Below are 17177 nucleotides of genomic sequence, written 5' to 3'. Positions count from 1 at the left end.
CAGGAGAGCTTTCATCAGCCTGAGCCACAGAGAAAAGAAGTGTCAGCTTGTCGTTCATCAGCTAAGCTCCGGTTCTCCTCGAGTGTGCAGGCTGCCACGGTAACCGCTCTGCATGGAAGAGTGGTGGCTGCAGTACTTCATAATGGGGTTTTTTGCTAGTGACACCTGGATTTTTTTTCCGCAGGGCTGAAAACCATAACTATTTCCTTTACAGCTTATCCTGAAATAGGACAGATAGGTCTTGTCTTTCATAATAGCATTACTGTCAGCGGTTATATTATATTCAATTTATGTACAACATTAGACCCGGTCTCTGCTGTTTGTCTTGTGCAGGTGGATAGCAGAGATCCCTTAATTCACTGCCAGATGCCAAAACAGAACATATCTGGTGGCCTTGGCTCCTCTCCCAGAATTCCTCAGGACACACACAGCAGCGTGTCCCCGTGCGCCCGCATGGCTGTAACCTTTAGTACATCTGTGTTTCAGAGCAGTGGGATAACAACACTCCTGTGTCCTCGGCGTTTATTAAGCTCTCACTCCGTGGCATTTACATAAATCTATTCATGCCATGGCTTATACTCTCCTGGTTTTGCTCTCACGTGATGTCAGGTTGTAATATGAAAATAATCTCCATCTTTCCCCTCACCCTCCCTCCCTCCCTCCCTCCTTCTCTCCTTCTCTCCTGTCCTCTCCCTTCCGCTCTCTCTCTCTCCGCACCCTTGGCAGAACTCTGTGACTCGGAGCGCTCCTATCCCCAGCGATGCTCAGGGCCGCAGTGGTGCTCGCTTCCACACGTCCTGCGACAAGAGGTACGTCATCAAGATCATCACCAGCGAGGACGTGGCCGAGATGCACAACATCCTCAAGAAGTACCACCAGGTGAGACTGAACCTCTAAAATCCTACAGGTATCTGCTGCAGGCTGCCAAGCATGTTCGATCTCAGGTGTCATGTTTTGGTGTGTGTGTGTGTGTGTGTGTGTGTGTGTGTGTGGTGTGTGTGTGTGTGTGTGTGTGTGTGTGTGCGTGCATCCTTTCTAGTACATTGTGGAGTGCCATGGCAACACGCTGCTCCCTCAGTTCCTGGGCATGTACCGCCTCACTGTGGACGGGGATGAGACATACATGATTGTCACACGCAACGTGTTCAGCCACCGCCTGGCCGTCTACAAAAAATATGACCTCAAGGTAAAGAAAATCAGCGATATTGCACCTATAGCAATACTGTGAAACAGTGCTGACTAATATTCCATGACCTCTACATTAGTAGGCTTGAAATGGTCACAAAACTGCAATGAATTCAATTTAAAGTATGAAATGAGTTCTCAAGTGATCTGTTTTCTTTCCTAATTCCTCACCTTAGGGGTCTACTGTGTCCAGAGAGGCTACTGAAAAGGAAAAGGTAAAGTACTTTTGGTTGGCAAATTGAGCATTGGCAAATGAGTCAGCTGATGTTGCATGTATGCATCTGGAAGCACTTTCAGCTATAGGGCATGAAACTTGCATGTGAGATCCATTGCATGTCTGCTTTTTGGTGATGTGGCCAGTAAGAGATTGTTTGTGATTGGCCAGAAGTGATTTGGGGAGGTACCCCTTTAGCTCCCTCTTCCATTCCTTTGATGCCAACGTTCTGCAGAAGAAGCGTTTGCATTTGATGATCGAGTTTGATTTTTGTTATCGTTTCTGTTTGTGTTCTCCTCCTTTGCCTGTCCTCTCCATCAATGGCTTTCATTTGTTTTTTATCCCGGGTCTTGCTTCTGGTTTACACTTGCTATGGTGGTAGTGTTTGTAGAGCCACGGCTGGAAAGCCTGTCAATATGATGCCTGACACTGGCGAGACCTGTAGATCAGTAGGTCTGTGTCTAGAAGACGCTACGCTACGTGTGTGAGGAAACCAGTGACTTCCTGTCTGCCCTAACATGTGGACTCCACTGAAGCCCCTGTGTTTGCACCTGCACATGACACCAAAGGGATTCTAACGCAGAGTCTGTTAGACCATTGCAGTTACATCTAGAAATCAACACATACCACTTAGATTTTTTTGGATGGGATCTCACGTAAAAACATGAAATGTCCTGACTCCGTAATTGCTTTGCATACCTAAACTAAAAAAAGTAAGCTAAACAACTATTTAAATGTAAGAATATTATGCAATTTTATTAATTATTTTTTAATTTTTCTATGCATAGTGTTTTGTCTGTCGAGTTTTATGAGCAGTAAATGTTAGCTCTCTTACTCAGAAGCATAGACATGTTTATGTGTTTCTCTCATTAAAAATGCATGTGCAATATCTGTTTCCCCAAACTTTGCATGTCGACCCTTTTAATATGATGGAGAATCCCTCAGTTTATGTACATATGACACATAGACAGACCAAACATTTACATTTCTCAGTAGTAGTGTGTCATATACAGTGCTCTGGATTGCTTGAAATCATAATACTACTTTCACAGTTATACTTTGAAAGTTAGTACAAAATGATTGTCCCTTTGCTTTTGATTTTCACATTTCTGGTCTATGTATATTCTGTTCTGTTTTACATGAACCCAATGCAGGAATTGGTTATTTAAGCTTGTGCTTTCTGGAATGTCATTGGTTTGAAATAAAACGTACGTCATACGTTGAAATCACAATGTTCATGGCCAAATGAATGGATATTTCTTTTACCCACAAATGACGTGTATATAAATACTGACTTCTCACTGAAAGCATTGGAGTGATACACTCCTAGCCGCTTACGTACTGTCCAGCAAACTTCCAAATGGGATTCCAGGCAGCACAGGCTCCGGAGGTTGTGAGTTGATAATGAACCAGGCTTGCTGCTTCTCCCCCAACTTCCTTAGCAACCACGCCCGCCCGCCGAGGAGGGTGCTCCGGCTCCGCCCAAGTCTCGCATGAGCCAAAAGCTGCAAACCATCCGGATCGCCACGCGATTTTACTGTGCCATCAAACACGTAAGGACCTCCCAGCGGGACGTACGCCCCCCCCCCAACATGCCTCCCGCCTCTGGCCCAGACTCAGGCTCCACGGCTGCCTCTCCTTTGCTCCACACAGCAAGTCAAAAGTGTCTGGAGACTCCAGGCTTTGCCTTAATATCTCCTGGAGGGAGATGGGGATGACCCTTTACTCTTTTTGACAGTTTCTGGGCTTTAAATAGTGACGAAGCCAGGGAGATTTATTTGAAGAGGACAGCACAGAAGAGAAAGTAGCTGTGTCTTTTTGAGCTATGGGGCCTGTTAATCAGCCACTATAGAGCTACTGAGTGTGCAGGTCATGTAGGGTTAAGGGTCACTAATGAAGCTATCCCTGTTCTAAATAGTGCCTCTTTCCATCTTCCCATTACTGTGACACATCTAAGTGTGGGGAGCAGATAATGTAATGTGGGGTCTCATCCAATGATCTCACCGGCATCTTTCATGGTCTACACCTGAACTTGTTTCAGGGCACCTTTGGTTTACTTGACATAATGTGTGTGTGAGTTTTATATGTCTTAACTATACAAGGTTAACTAATGGGTGCCATGCTACATTAAGGAAAGTCACTTTTCAGTAATAATATGTAGTGTTTCAGTTTCAAATGTAGTGGATCAGCACAGATCCACATTGAAAAAGATCTTCCTGCTTTTTTTAATGCTTTGCATTATTATATTTATGTCCAGACTAAAGAGCTCCCTACATACAAAGACAATGACTTCATCAATGATGGCCAGAAGATCTGGATCGATGAGGAAAGCAAAAAGATGTTCCTGGAGCGGCTAAAGAATGACGTTGAGGTTCGCTTTCGTCAGAAGTGACATCAGAAGACCATTTCTTCTGCATTTCTTCTGCATCCTTATTTCATTGAGCTACTCATCTCTACAGTCTGGTGGTTCTCTCTTCACCATTCTTCATCCCTCCTTTTCACACCTTCACCTTGTTTGATCTCCAACCCTGTATACTCCCTTTTTGTCCTGATGCCTCTCCCCCCCCCCTCTCCTCCACATCTATTTCCTCTCTTTTCTCTGCGTAGTTTCTGTCCCAGCTCAAGCTGATGGACTACAGCCTGCTGGTGGGCATCCATGACGTGGAGCGGGGGGAGCAGGAGCAGCCCGAGGAGGAGAGCGAGGACAACGACGCCGGGGAGGAGGAAGGGGCCGAGAGTGACGGGGGAGCGACGGGCACCCCTCCGGACAGCCCCAGCAACACCCTGGACAGCAGAAAGCCGTTGGGGCCTGGCGAGTTTGACCCCACCATCGACGTGTACGCCATCCGGAGTCATGACAGTAAGTGAGATCCAGCTGGACTTTTGACTAGTTTGTGTTCATGTAGATCAGCGAGGTTGTGCCTTTCATTTCCAGAACAGGTGCAGTATGGAAATGCAGGCATTCGCTGTGCTTTTTTGCGTTTTATGAGCCTGTCAGTGGCTAAAACAAGCGGTTTACTTTGACGTGCCCGCTTGCTTCATAGAATTCCATTGCATAGAGGCGTTTTGTGCTTTGGAAAAATTCCCCTTTAAGTTGAATGTTTTTAAAGCTAAACGTTTTCTACAGACATAGTGGAAATAGTATCTGTTGGGAGAGATAAATTCATGTAAACCTGGAAGCTTAAAGGCCATTATTTAGATACAAGCTAACAAACCCGCAAGTGCTGTAGAATGCCCCCTTGTTCATGATGTACGTGTTACTGGGGACCAGACACTAAGTTGTAGAAACATGTAGGGGTTTGTGACGGTGCGCATACGTGACCGACCTTTAACAGGGTTATTTCTGTTCATGCCCCTTCACTCTTCCCCTCTGTAATGTGCAGTATTGGTCATGGAAGAGGCCTGTGTTTTATAAAGTTCCCCCCTAACTTTGTGAGGGGGCCAACAACGAGCACACAGGAAGTGATGCTATTGTTTCACTTCCTATCTGAATGCTTAACTCATACGCACTGAGTGTGCCCTTAAAAACAGTTTTCTTATTTATCTAGGTTGATTTATCCAGTTGTTTACCTAATGGGTTGTTGATGACGTCCTCATAAAATTACACTGACTCAGATGTCAGTCGCATAAACACATTTGTGTTTATTTATGAGGAAAACATGGCAACTGTGCTGAGTCATCACTCTGAACAGCATGGTGGTTTGGACCGGAACTACAATGCATTTAAGGTGGTGATGCGTGGTATCCACTATGCATGTAGGACATTTGGATAATATAAGTTCTCAATGTAGAACAAGGGATTGGATATAGACCCAGTATTAATACACTTAGACCCAGTCTTAATAGACTAATTGTGTGGTTTGTGGCTCATTTATACTAAGAGGGATCACGTTTTACAAAGTTATCTTTTTCCCCATCAGATGCTCCTAAGCGAGAGGTGTACTTCATGGGAGTGATTGACATCCTCACACCATACGACGCAAAGAAGAAAGCAGCTCACGCAGCCAAAACAGTAAAGCATGGGGTAAGGATCTGTGCTCTTCCTTCATCTACATCAGAGCAGCCAGGACTCCCCTCAGAGCTAGATAGCCTTGCCACGCCTTTTCTGATGAAAGCACATATCAAAGGGTTGTCACTCAAAATGCTGTACGGTATCCACTACCTGCTGTTCACAGATCAGTTTGCTTAGGTGATAGATAGAAAGTTTATTTTTTTAGGAGATGTTTAGTATGTTTTTGCCACTCAAAAGCAGGTAAAGTTCTGTTAATCTTGTAAATATTGGCAATCTGTGGCAAACACTAGTGTTATAACTGAACAATTCATCTACTTATAACAGAAAATATTAATATTAAGCTGAATATAATAACAGGAAGTTACTTAAGATTGATGTAAATAACATGAAGTTACTTAAGATTGATATAATAACATGAAATTACTTAAAATGTATATAATAACATGAAGTTACTTAAGATTGATATAATAACATAAACTTACTTAAGCTTGATGTAGGTAACTTGTAACATATTGTATGTCAGGTAGCTTGTAAGGTACTTCTGAAACTGCAGCAAATGCAGTAGGACGTATGCCAGAGCCACCCTGCTCACCTGGTATGGCAAGTCAGAAGGAATGTAGCGATACACATGAATCATTCACGATCTCAAATGAATCATTTCCACAAACTGGTAGCTGGCTCCTGGCAATATTAAGAAACACAAATCTCATTTGCACTCATCTTTCTCAACGCAGGCTGGTGCAGAAATTTCAACCGTCAACCCTGAGCAATATTCCAAGAGGTTCTACGATTTCATCACCACCATCATGTCCTAACCTGGTTAGAGCTGGAACTGTGAGCGGCCCTTCCCAAGGCTGGATGGAGGGGACCCCGAGCCCAGGGACAGAGCTCTTGCCTCGGGGGGAAGAGACCGGCAGACCCCCCATCACCCTGGGCTCTCCGCCCAGGACAGTTTACAGTTTTTTTCCTGTGTTTTATTCATATTCTTCTTCTTATTGTTATTATTATTATTATGATTATAGTTTACTGTAAGGGTGGAAAGATGTAATGTAGTTATGTGTCATATATATATATACCTGTATGTTAGATATTGTTGAGTGGGAAGTTGAGTGATGTTCTTGTGCTGAGTTATACTGTATTTTCCATCCCCACTGGCATCGTCAAAGCTGCTTTATCTTATGTTCTGTCCTTTTTCATCTTTTTTTTTTTTTTTTAAATATTGCTGAGATGGTGTATCTAAATGAACAAGCATGTTGCTGTTTGCCTGTGGAACTGAAATAGCTAAGTGATATTCATCTTTACGTTAATTATTTCAGTATATTTTATATTTAAGAATTTAGGAAAAGAAGGGAATACAAAGGGAAGAGATTTACATTGTCAGACTAAAGTCCTTCTTTGTTCAGGAGGGCTTGCATACACTCTCCGAGTGTACATTTCATTGATTCGCTCATTTGAAATGGACTCCAGAAATGACAATGTTATACTTTGCACTTATTCTAAAGCACCAAAATGTTTATGCAACTGAAACTGATTGCAGAAATAATTAAGAGAATTGCAATAGTAGTGGTACTGTACTACGTGTATTAGTTCATAAAGCGTTTTAGACCACATACCGTATTGGCATAAAATCACAATAATATAGTCCAGAGAGTTGAACAGAAATATGGTCTTTTGCGTTGCTGTTTTTTGTTTGTTTGTTTGCTTGTTTTTTGTAGAGCATACAATATAATATATATTTTTACATTTGTTTTTTTTTAATATAATAACAACAAGTGTTAGTTAGTGTGTCATTCTCTTGACGGGAATGCAAAACTCGCTAACACTTTGTGAAACATTGCAGCACTTTAAAGAATGAGAGAATGTTGCCTAAAACAGCAGGGCTTGTTCCTGTTTCTCTCTTCATAGCTGTAATGTGGTGTAGTCTTGGCGTAGTGTTTAGTGAAGTACGTGGATGTATTTGTTTTCCTCAGCATTTTCATTTGCAATTCTAAGCAATCCTGAATCCGCTAGGTAATGTTCTACATATTTACACTGTGCGAGGGGTGTGCCTTTTTTTTTACTCTGAATTCTTTAATTTTATATTTCTTTTTTTTTTTTTTTAATAAAAGACAATATGTTATTTTTTAAAAGTGGATATATATCGAAAGAATATCGAGGTTGCTCTGCTGTTCTTGTGTAGATTTATAGTGTATGTTAACTTTGTGATTTATCATTGAATGTTACTCCGAAAGCTAAACGACCCAGCAAACCTTTAATTGCTGTGGGTTAATTGCCCATTAGTAGTCTTCTTAAACAGCTTGTACCTGTTTTGCTGCTTCGGTTGATGGCTGTCTGAAATTGGGGGTTATTGAACCCCGCTTCATCAGGAATTCATCATCTGATGTTTGTAATCCCATTTGAGGCTGAAGAGTTTAAAGCTTGCACTACTCCAGCAAACATTATTTAAATTAATGTGTAGATCATACAAAAACAAAACCTTAAGCCATGTCAGGTGCATAGGATTTGCCAGAAAGTCTTTGTAAGAAAAATGCCTTTCTACATGAATTTGACTTTCCAACTAAGACTTTAGAACTTCTCACTTAAAATTAAAATAGGTTTTTAGCAGTAGATGTTGTGCTCCCAAGCTTTTTCAGCATTTGACTTTGTAACCCTATGCATTATAAATTTATAACAGGTTACAGTAAGTTCACATTGAATAGGAACATTACAACTGGTGCTCCTCCATGGTGAAGGTAAAAGATGGTTTTAATTTGAGGAGGAGCATGTAAATGATAATGAGATGCTGTACATCATCAATCTGATGACAGGTAGTCAATTGTAATCCATTGTTGTCTATGCATCATAGTCGTTGTGAATTCAGTCGTGGGAGATGGTGTCAATCTCATGTCCATGTGCTGTAATGCACCCTATTCCCATGACACTCCTCAATAAAACTAAACAATGCTCTGCATGGTCTTTAGCCTTGTGTGATTTAGGAATTTCGCATGCCTGCATTTCTGTGTCATCTTGACAACTTTGCTGTTGTAGATGAGGATAAAACTGCAAGCGTACTAGCAGGCAGACATTCTATAGTATGGTTTTCAAAACAAGAACAAATACATCTGTCATATTTATATGAATTATGTAAGTTTTTTGTTTTCAATAGGTTACATGAAGAAATAACAGTAAGGCCACAGCTAACTAATATCAGATCTCTAGCGACAAGAAGTCTAGTAGGCGAACTGAATTTATTGAATTAGGCAACATCACTCTTGCTGAAAATGGGGAACATGTAACAGACAAATTCATGCCCGTGAAAGCCCTTCAGAAATGTGGTTTAGCCCTGGCAAGAAATTTGAACCGCATGTAGGGTGCCTTGGTTGCCGGCAGGAGGCGACATGCGTCACATGTTTCCACAGCGGACCGTAACAGCTGCTTTCTGTTGCAGCACATGCGGAGGCCGCAGTTCTGAGTTTGTCCTCCTGTCCCTCGTTTAGTGTGCAAACAGACATCCAGCGTTAACCTTAGACATAAATCAGAGAAACCGGGATTCCTTAATCGGTGTTTCCCTACTAGAGCAGAGAAAGACTAAGATGAATAAAATTAATTATTCAGCGTGAACTTACCGATAGGTCATGCTTGACCTCAAGCAACCGAATGACTTTTAGTGTTTTGCATAATCTAAATTGTTAGCCTACATTAACAATGATATATTCAGCAGTTGTCATCGAACATTTTTAATCAGAATAGTTACCGAGACTAGTTCTTTACGGCCTACTTGTGGGTTGTGTGTCATTGCCATATTTTTTTTCTCCGTGAGCAGTCGTGTTTTGGGCCATACTCCTGGTTATCCTACATTTCCCGTTGAGACTAGGGCTCTGTAAAATTACAACTTCGTGAGGTCTGCAGTTGTGATGTAAATAATGCTGATATTGATTGATTTCATAGACCGGTTCCTTGTGCCGGTATAGGCGGCTTATAGGCCATATAAGTTTTGTGTTTTTTCCTCTAAGATCTAAGACAACTCAACAATGTATGGAGTAGGATATCTTAACCGTAGATTTCCGAGAAGCTTCAATAACAGAGGGATTACAACTGGATGTAAATGTATGCTTCGAAGTCAAAGCCTTCAGTCAGAATCAACCATTCACAGAAGGCCTGTCTGCCCTGTCAGTATAATTTATCTCCTTCGTTTGTAAGGGCTAATCAACTGACTGAAACGTCTAAAAGGCATTGCTCTATCGCCTATAATTGACTATAGCTAATGCACTAATGAGGCCAATAGATCATATCAACCCTTGTAGCCTACCTGATAGTAAAAAATAAATAAATAACGAGGAATAAATAGGTATATTGCCTACAGTAGCCTACTGCATGTAAACCCTGTCAGGTTTATGTCTTGCTTTATATAATATGTTACATTTAACAACAATTACATTTTTTTTTTTAACCTTTGTTGTTTGGCCCGATAGTTTATAATGTTATGTAACATATTAAACAGTAGATAGATATATTAAACACGTTCATTTAAAATCGATAACCGTCTACCGTATATATCCACACTTTTCGTTTGCGGTAGAGCTATCACAACCCATAAGATAGTCCAAATGACAAGTAAAAAAAAAAAAAAAAAAAAAAAACATAACAGCTGAATAATTTCTGAAGTTTCAAAATCGATATGAAAGAAACTAAGACAAAGCTTTGAAAGCCTATAAAAGGCGCCTCACAAAGGCTGGGCCAGAATGGCCCATACCGCTTATCTCACCTGTGCGTGACGGCTACCTCGCTAAACTGCTGCGGCTCGCACGCATGTGTCTGTACACACTGCTGGTAAGATGTCAATATGACTATCAACAGATCTGTTCACTGTATATTTCTGCTGAGAACCGCACGCCTCACGCGTGAAAAAAAGGCTCCACACCGAAGCTACGCAGTTAAGATTGGCGCCGAAATTAAAAGCAAGAAGTTCTGCTACCCTGACGCACAGGTGAGGTAAGCGGTGTGGAACGGGCCTCAGACGCAGAAGAGCCACTGAACTGCGAGCAACTAACATAAAGACTGCAAAGAAAATGTCACCGATGGGTTTAGGCCTAAGCCACTGCGTTACTTTATTTAAAAACCGGTGTGGTTGGTTGCAAGAACTAAACAAAATTTCTGCAACCTGCAGTGTCTTAGGCCACATACCATGAATTCCATTGTCCAATGCTTTATTTGATCTATTCCCTGAAACGTTAAAGTGTGAAATTAAAAGTTAACATTGCTAGAGTATGGTTTCATAATAAAATGTAAAATGTTTATTTTATACAGGTTTCATCACTCCCTATGCAGCAACAGAATAGTGTACAATAATTTTAACAAATAACCAATGGGTACAGGTATTCATGACAGCAAACACTAAACACTGAGATAGAGGAATCACCTCATAAATGTTTACACAGATGTATCCTCATACAATTACATGGTGACTGCTTCATTGCAACTTTTTTTCCACTCCATTCCGTGTTGATGTTCCAATCTGACAATATTCTGTGTCCAATAATCTTGCTGATAAAGCACTTCCTTTCTCACTCACAAGACAATCTGTTAAAAAAAACATAATACTGTATAAAGTTCAACATTAAGGCTATGGTATGAACTTAAAATCTTCTGGGGACAACTGGGGTCTGTCCTCAACGAAAAACCCAGGATTTTCTCATGTGACAGGCAGAATGAAATATAAATGACCTATGGGAAAGGTCAAATTCAACCCAAAATTATAGCACATGAAAATGTGAAAAAACTTGTTCAGAGCAAATTCGACAAAAACCATACTGCCCAAGCTTCATGATTTCACCTGGGTAAAAATCAACAACTCGTATCTGCAGGTACAACACCAAGGTAACCTCACTGCAGTTTTCGTTTAGGGCCTATGACAAACACATTATGTTCATGTGATGATGGCAAAATATTAGAACGTGTTTTTTTTTTTTTTTTTTTTTTTTTTTACAAATGAACGTAACTACCAAAAATGAACAAACAGAAAAGAACAGCTCTGTTGGCATGGACAGGAACGGGATAGGGGTCAGGGGTCAGTCTTTGGTCAAGTCATCCCAGAGGTGAGGGAGCCAATCACAGCGGAGGACTTGCAGGATTTGCTGTTCATGGGTGGCTGTCTGTTTGTTGGGCCAGAACTGCTGGTGGTAGTAGTGGTGGTGGTGGAGGAAGGTAGGCCGTTGATGGTGGAGATGTGTGAGAGGCCCGAGCAGGCAGACTGGACAGCAGCGCTGGGGATGGGTGGCGAGGAGCAGTTGGAGGGGTCTATGGTGGCAGGGCTGTTGGGCTTATCGCTGCCAGAGTCAGTCTCCACCTCCGGGCGGCTCTCGGCGCTGCCACTGCTCAGCAGCTCTTCTCGGGGACCGCTGAGCTTCATCTTCTTACAGCTGGGCCGCACTCTGTACTTCAGGGGCAGGGGTCCATTCTGGAAAATGAATGCAGTCTTCCATTATTACATTAATTCATATTTATAGAAAGTATCTAAATTAAAATTAAAATCATTTGAAACCAAAAATAAAATCAATAAGTTGATATTCCGCGATCATACCCTTCTCCACGTGTAAATATAAGCAATGTCCATTAATGTGTAGTAATCTTTCAGTGGTTCATCTTCATACATAACATCAATCTGGAATCAAGGAAGAAAGCAATAACTGAGCAATCTATAATAATGCCTCAGATTCAGTTCCACCCATTACACATTTAATAATTCACAAACTGTGCAACTATTTGACCATATAAGATTTTATATATATATATATATATAAACATAACATGTGTGAAAAATAAATTCCCCTATAAATGTGGAATTGCAAAAGAAGTGACTAAAGAGTGTCTTTCACACCAACTCCTACCTGAAAGGTACATGGTACGTCCATTTTACTCCGCAGGAATTTTCTTAGATGCATGATAGTCATTGCAGCTGGACACTGCAAGTACCTCTTCACACTCTATAAAATAAATTAATAATTTAATCAAACACTGACTTTAAAAATGTATTTCAGAGTCTTGCTTCTTATTTCTAACCCAACTGAATTATATCAGACAGACATTCACAGACAGTTTAGTTTCTGAAATAGTGATAATTTCGTAAATGCTTAACAGATCGTAATTTTCACCTCTTTAGTGCCACTTCTAGCCTCCACAGACTTTTCTTCTCTGTAAACAAAAACAAAAACAAAACAAAAAACTTTAAGAAACCAACCCGCACTGCTTAAACTCCTGCATAGCTCAATAGCTCACTTATGTGACTTACAATGAGGTCTTTAGTAATTTGCCTTACTGACAGCTGACTGAAGTTTCAAAACCAGATAAGCCTTACTTGTTTTGGTCAAAGAACTCTATGGACAGGCTGATAATCTCATCGTCTGTAATTATTCTCTTGTCCTCATCAGCCACCTCTCCTCTGTCTTCATGTGATCCATTTGCAGCTGAGTCAGGAGGTAAGCACAAAAAATAAAACATAAATCACTCTGACAACTTAACACTCTGTACACGCATACAGGTTAAAGTAGCGCAAAATAATTTACCGTCATCTGATGGATGTTCAGCGTAGAAATCTCGTCTCCGTTTCATTTCAGCTGAGAAAATAGAATGCCGTTAGTTATGTGCCAGACAACCAAACTATTAATCTTTTGTGCTGAACACAAACTTACTTTTGAACAGGCCTGGGACCAACTTGTACACAATGTCTTGAAGAGTCTTGTCAGACCTTTTAAAAGAAGCGGGGGGGGAAATTACACTCTTGTCTTTTCCCTTTAGTTTAACAAATAGTATCGTTGTAAATCTTGAAAAACTTTTTCTAACAGGATACACTGTACCTTATATTCAGCAAAGGTTTTGTTTTGTGGACCTGCACATCACAAATAGGGCAGAACTTGCTGGTCTCCAGATACCTCACAATACACATTTTGCAAACTAGGGACACAAACAACAATAATCAGGCATATGTGTGTTGAGCTACATTGCCTTCTAGTATGTCAAATCATGAAGTGAAAAAATGGCTAAAAGGAAAAACTTACAGGAATGTAGACATTCAACAATGGTTGTGGCATCTATGAAGTAACCTCCGCATAAAACACACATCAAGTGGGGATTCAGTTCTGTTATCTTAATTCTCGTTGTTCTGTGCATCATGGAGTTAGAAAGCCTGTTGCAACAACAACAAAAAAATCAATTTAAAGGTGCCAAAGTATTCTTCAATTTAGAATTCAGTTTGTAACTTGAGGAGCTAGAAAGTTGAGAACAACGATTTAATGTCAAACATTTTAAGTGCATGGTCCAACTTTGTACACAACATGAAAGCTAAGCACTGTAAATTGAAACAGTGGCAACCAACTGTTATCCAAAAAAACAAGACTCCTTAATTGCGCAAGATTTATCAAGACACATGTATTTTGCAAAGTCAGTGGGCTTGTCTCAAAAATGTAGCGCAGATATGGCTAGGTGAAATAATAGGGATTCCCTGGGTTCAGACTGCTGGTGTCCCGTGCCAGAAGTAGAGCTCTGTAATGGAATAGGCTAAACAGAAATCTAAGGATGATTATGGATAGGAGATGCCAAAATACCAGCACTTACAGTTGCTATAGCAACCGGTATTATTTGGCACCGTGCCAATTGAGGGGCAAGTCTTTCGGAGGCACGGGTGTTGTACGCTGTTCACGGCGTAGGCCAACATGACGACAAATAATGTCATCCTTGCCAGATTATCCGTTTAATATTAGCAGCACACGCAATGGTTCGCGGAAACTCGGCGTGCAGCTCTTACGTGGCTGCCATTTTGGCAGACAGACCCGTTTCATGTGCGAGTTTGTTAACGTAAGTCTGCGAGCACAATGTCGAAGGTTTTTCTGAGATTCCTGAAATAGATGCATAGTCACTATATAAAGAAGACCGATATTCTGTCATCACGATATATCTGAATTCAGAAATAAGTCGATAATGGGGTTTAGTAGGCTAAGTCTTAACGTGAGCGGATGGTTTTCCCTCAAGGAAGGAACAGCAAAAGCTCGAGAGCTTGATACAATGTTGACCCTTTGAACGTTTCGAGAGAAAAAAACAGTGTTTCTCTGTATGAAGAAAGATCTATTCTGCTCGTACTAGGGGACAGGACACGCGAGCTCTGAGTTAATAAGTGAGTGTAATGCAGGTAGGCACCCTACGTTTGCAGACTCCTGTCTTACGAGGGATAGGTTTCAATATGTCATTAATACAATATTGGAAACGCTAAATTCCCCTTTTCAAGAAAAACGAATCCCTTCAACTCGGTGAAATCGAGATTTTAACATAGACCGGTCTACCCTACACCTGTAAGTCATAACAGTCAACAGCACAACTGATGCCGTTTGAAAGCATCGGACACTTTGCTGCGGACCGAGAAAAGTAACAGGAAAAGGACTAGCTTGGTTGCACACACGTAATACACGAGGAAAATTCGGCATTGGCGCCAAAACCATGCCACTAACTTTCAGTTGACATGTATCCAGCAGAAACATCACAACTCACGTCAGTGACTCACGATATTAGAAAATATGTTACAATGTAACAAGCAAGTGCACGCAATCATATGATGTTAGGATGATTCATCTCCCGTGGCTGAAGAGCCAGTGCTGGCTACTAAAACAACATCATTAACTAACCTTTGTCTCCTTTCCCAGGGGGTGCAAGGTTGATTAGTGTCAAGTTGTATGGGGCTAGAGACATTATTGCCAAGTCAAACTAAGACAAGAAACAAGATGCAACTAACAGGCTAATGACCAAAACAATGACTCTAATTACCATGCAAAATACAAGTAAAGCCATCACTACATGCACAACAATAGCATGTTAATGACTTACATTATACAGATTTCTGGCAGAGGTGCCCAGACGGGTAATCTGTTTGTTTATGCTCATCTTTAAAAAGTTCCTGTCATGGACAAGCAGCATACAGTTTTTCTTGCAGAAAGACACCCATGCTATATATTTTATGCTTTTAAGTATTCTAAATAATCCATCTATGCAGTTGATGAGAATAACACAAGGCTCCCAGACATGTTGGAATGTACAATTGTAGTCTTCAAAATGAATGGGTGACCTGGCAAAGCGACACATTTATTTACATCAGAAATCCTGAACGTTGACCTTAAAATCATGCGAAGAATACTCCGCCGCGTACCCTACCAGTCCACTTGTGTATGGTTTACCACAGGTCAATACTCTGTTTTTAATATTTTCATTTTGTCTGCTTATAGGCCTAAACAATTGGGGTTTTACCTAAGTAGCCCATATTTTTCACACAAGTTTAACTGTAACTGATGATTTCACACGGCAAGCGTCAATGACCAGAACACCTCGCAGGGCCAAAGCTAGACTCCACAAATAAATTATTATTATAAATTAAGCCAACCTAGTATACTTTAATTTTTTTTATTTAAAAGTCGAAACGTAATAGCGTGTCGCAGAATTATTGTCAAAGCTCACATTTGACTGAAGCCGAAGAGAAAGTCTTACAGCCATTCACAATGCAGAAGAACCAAAAAAGACGGTGATAAAAACAGCAAACAAAACAATCGGGTACCATTATATCAATCTGTTAGAGGGCCAGGGGTGATTATATAAAGACACATTTTAGTTTAAATCAACACTTTGTGCCAAACTAAAACTGTCTACAAAACACCCACATCTCATGAGAAATCTCTGCTTGCGAACTTAAGTTCATAAAATTCTAAATTAATCCTCAAATGTTAAGCTGTCAATTTTGTCCATCACTACATCACCAACAGTTCCCATTCCTATAATATCAGCGCATCATGTTGTGTAGTAGGACTTAAATAACTGTTACAATGTGATCAATCCTGAGATCTAACCCATTTCTCCATTGGCTTTCCTCAACCTGACGCCCTTTACACATATCTAGGAAAGCGAAATATAATTCTATCACTAATGTAATGTTTTGAATGAGATCTGCTTGTCAACGCTGCGTTATTTTTGAGGGTAAGACAAAGTACATGTAGAAAAAAGTGGCATATTTTAAACATTTCTGCATAGAGCAGAGAACATGTTCGCACCAAGCAAGCAGTCAACAACAGCTACTTCCAATAGCGGTGCAAATATTTCAATAGCCTTTCTGAATTCTGTCTGAATTTTCAAGTCTGAATTTCAAGGGCAGATCCATCGTACTTACCAGGTTTACCCGAGCTGGTATCCAAGATAGATTTACAGACAATGAAACTTGAAAGTCGATCAGCAAAAAATGAATGCAACCAAAGCGGCCATCTTGGATTGAGCTGCAGAGGCTGTCAATTGCAAGAGCTCTAACGCACCACCGTCGAGTTCATTGTAGTTACGCAGTTGCTTTTTACGCGCCACGGTAACCCTTCAACATTCAAGATGATAGAATGGTTAGGTTCCCAAAGCGATTATTTCACTTCTCTAATCGAACTCGTGTGATCTAGTCCCAATTCAGTGGTTTAAAAAATGCAGTGTCTGATGGTTCAGTGGAAACTGACACCGTCCCCAAAATGGCTTGTAGTTCGACCGCCCCGCGCTGTCACGTGGTCCCATTCCTGAGGGTAGCCTGGGAATTAGAAGCGGTGTGTAGGAGATCATCAATACCCCAACCTCGGAGTAAGGTCCCTTTTGTCTTCGGCTGCACTCTCGTCTCGCAACTTGCGCGTCAATCAGTAGCAGGATAGACACGAGCTCTGCGAGATGTCTGCCTGCACTTACTTAACCACATGGAGCAGCCAGCTATAATTTCGAATTAGTCGCACA

At 40.9% G+C, this 17177-nt stretch overlaps 2 protein-coding genes across 3 annotated transcripts in view; one reads left to right on the top strand and one right to left on the bottom strand.

Annotated features, from left to right (window-relative positions):
* Positions 1-8359, top strand: part of pip4k2ab (phosphatidylinositol-5-phosphate 4-kinase, type II, alpha b) — a 19609-nt gene extending 11250 nt beyond the window's left edge. The window contains exons 4-11 of one of the 2 annotated variants that reach the window (XM_012827970.3): positions 727-879; positions 1040-1186; positions 1362-1400; positions 2842-2952; positions 3657-3770; positions 4007-4259; positions 5320-5423; positions 6146-8359. In XM_012827970.3, coding sequence (XP_012683424.1) covers positions 727-879; positions 1040-1186; positions 1362-1400; positions 2842-2952; positions 3657-3770; positions 4007-4259; positions 5320-5423; positions 6146-6226 — 1002 coding nt within the window. In that variant the 3' untranslated portion in view covers positions 6227-8359. The remainder of the gene's footprint in view (positions 1-726; positions 880-1039; positions 1187-1361; positions 1401-2841; positions 2953-3656; positions 3771-4006; positions 4260-5319; positions 5424-6145) is intronic. The other variant, XM_012827971.3, reaches the window with a different exon arrangement.
* Positions 7471-17177, bottom strand: bmi1b (bmi1 polycomb ring finger oncogene 1b). The gene is made up of 10 exons (XM_012827972.3): positions 16588-17177; positions 13445-13572; positions 13244-13340; positions 13079-13134; positions 12953-13003; positions 12745-12853; positions 12542-12581; positions 12278-12373; positions 11971-12051; positions 7471-11847 (listed from the first exon to the last, which is right to left on the bottom strand). The coding sequence occupies exons 2-10, from the start codon at positions 13557-13559 to the stop codon at positions 11470-11472; spliced, it is 1023 nt and encodes a 340-aa protein (XP_012683426.2). The 5' UTR covers positions 13560-13572; positions 16588-17177; the 3' UTR covers positions 7471-11469.

This window comes from Clupea harengus, chromosome 25 (genome assembly GCF_900700415.2).
Source record: "Clupea harengus chromosome 25, Ch_v2.0.2, whole genome shotgun sequence".
Taxonomy (NCBI): domain Eukaryota; kingdom Metazoa; phylum Chordata; class Actinopteri; order Clupeiformes; family Clupeidae; genus Clupea; species Clupea harengus.
This window is presented reverse-complemented; position numbering and strand designations above follow the sequence as displayed.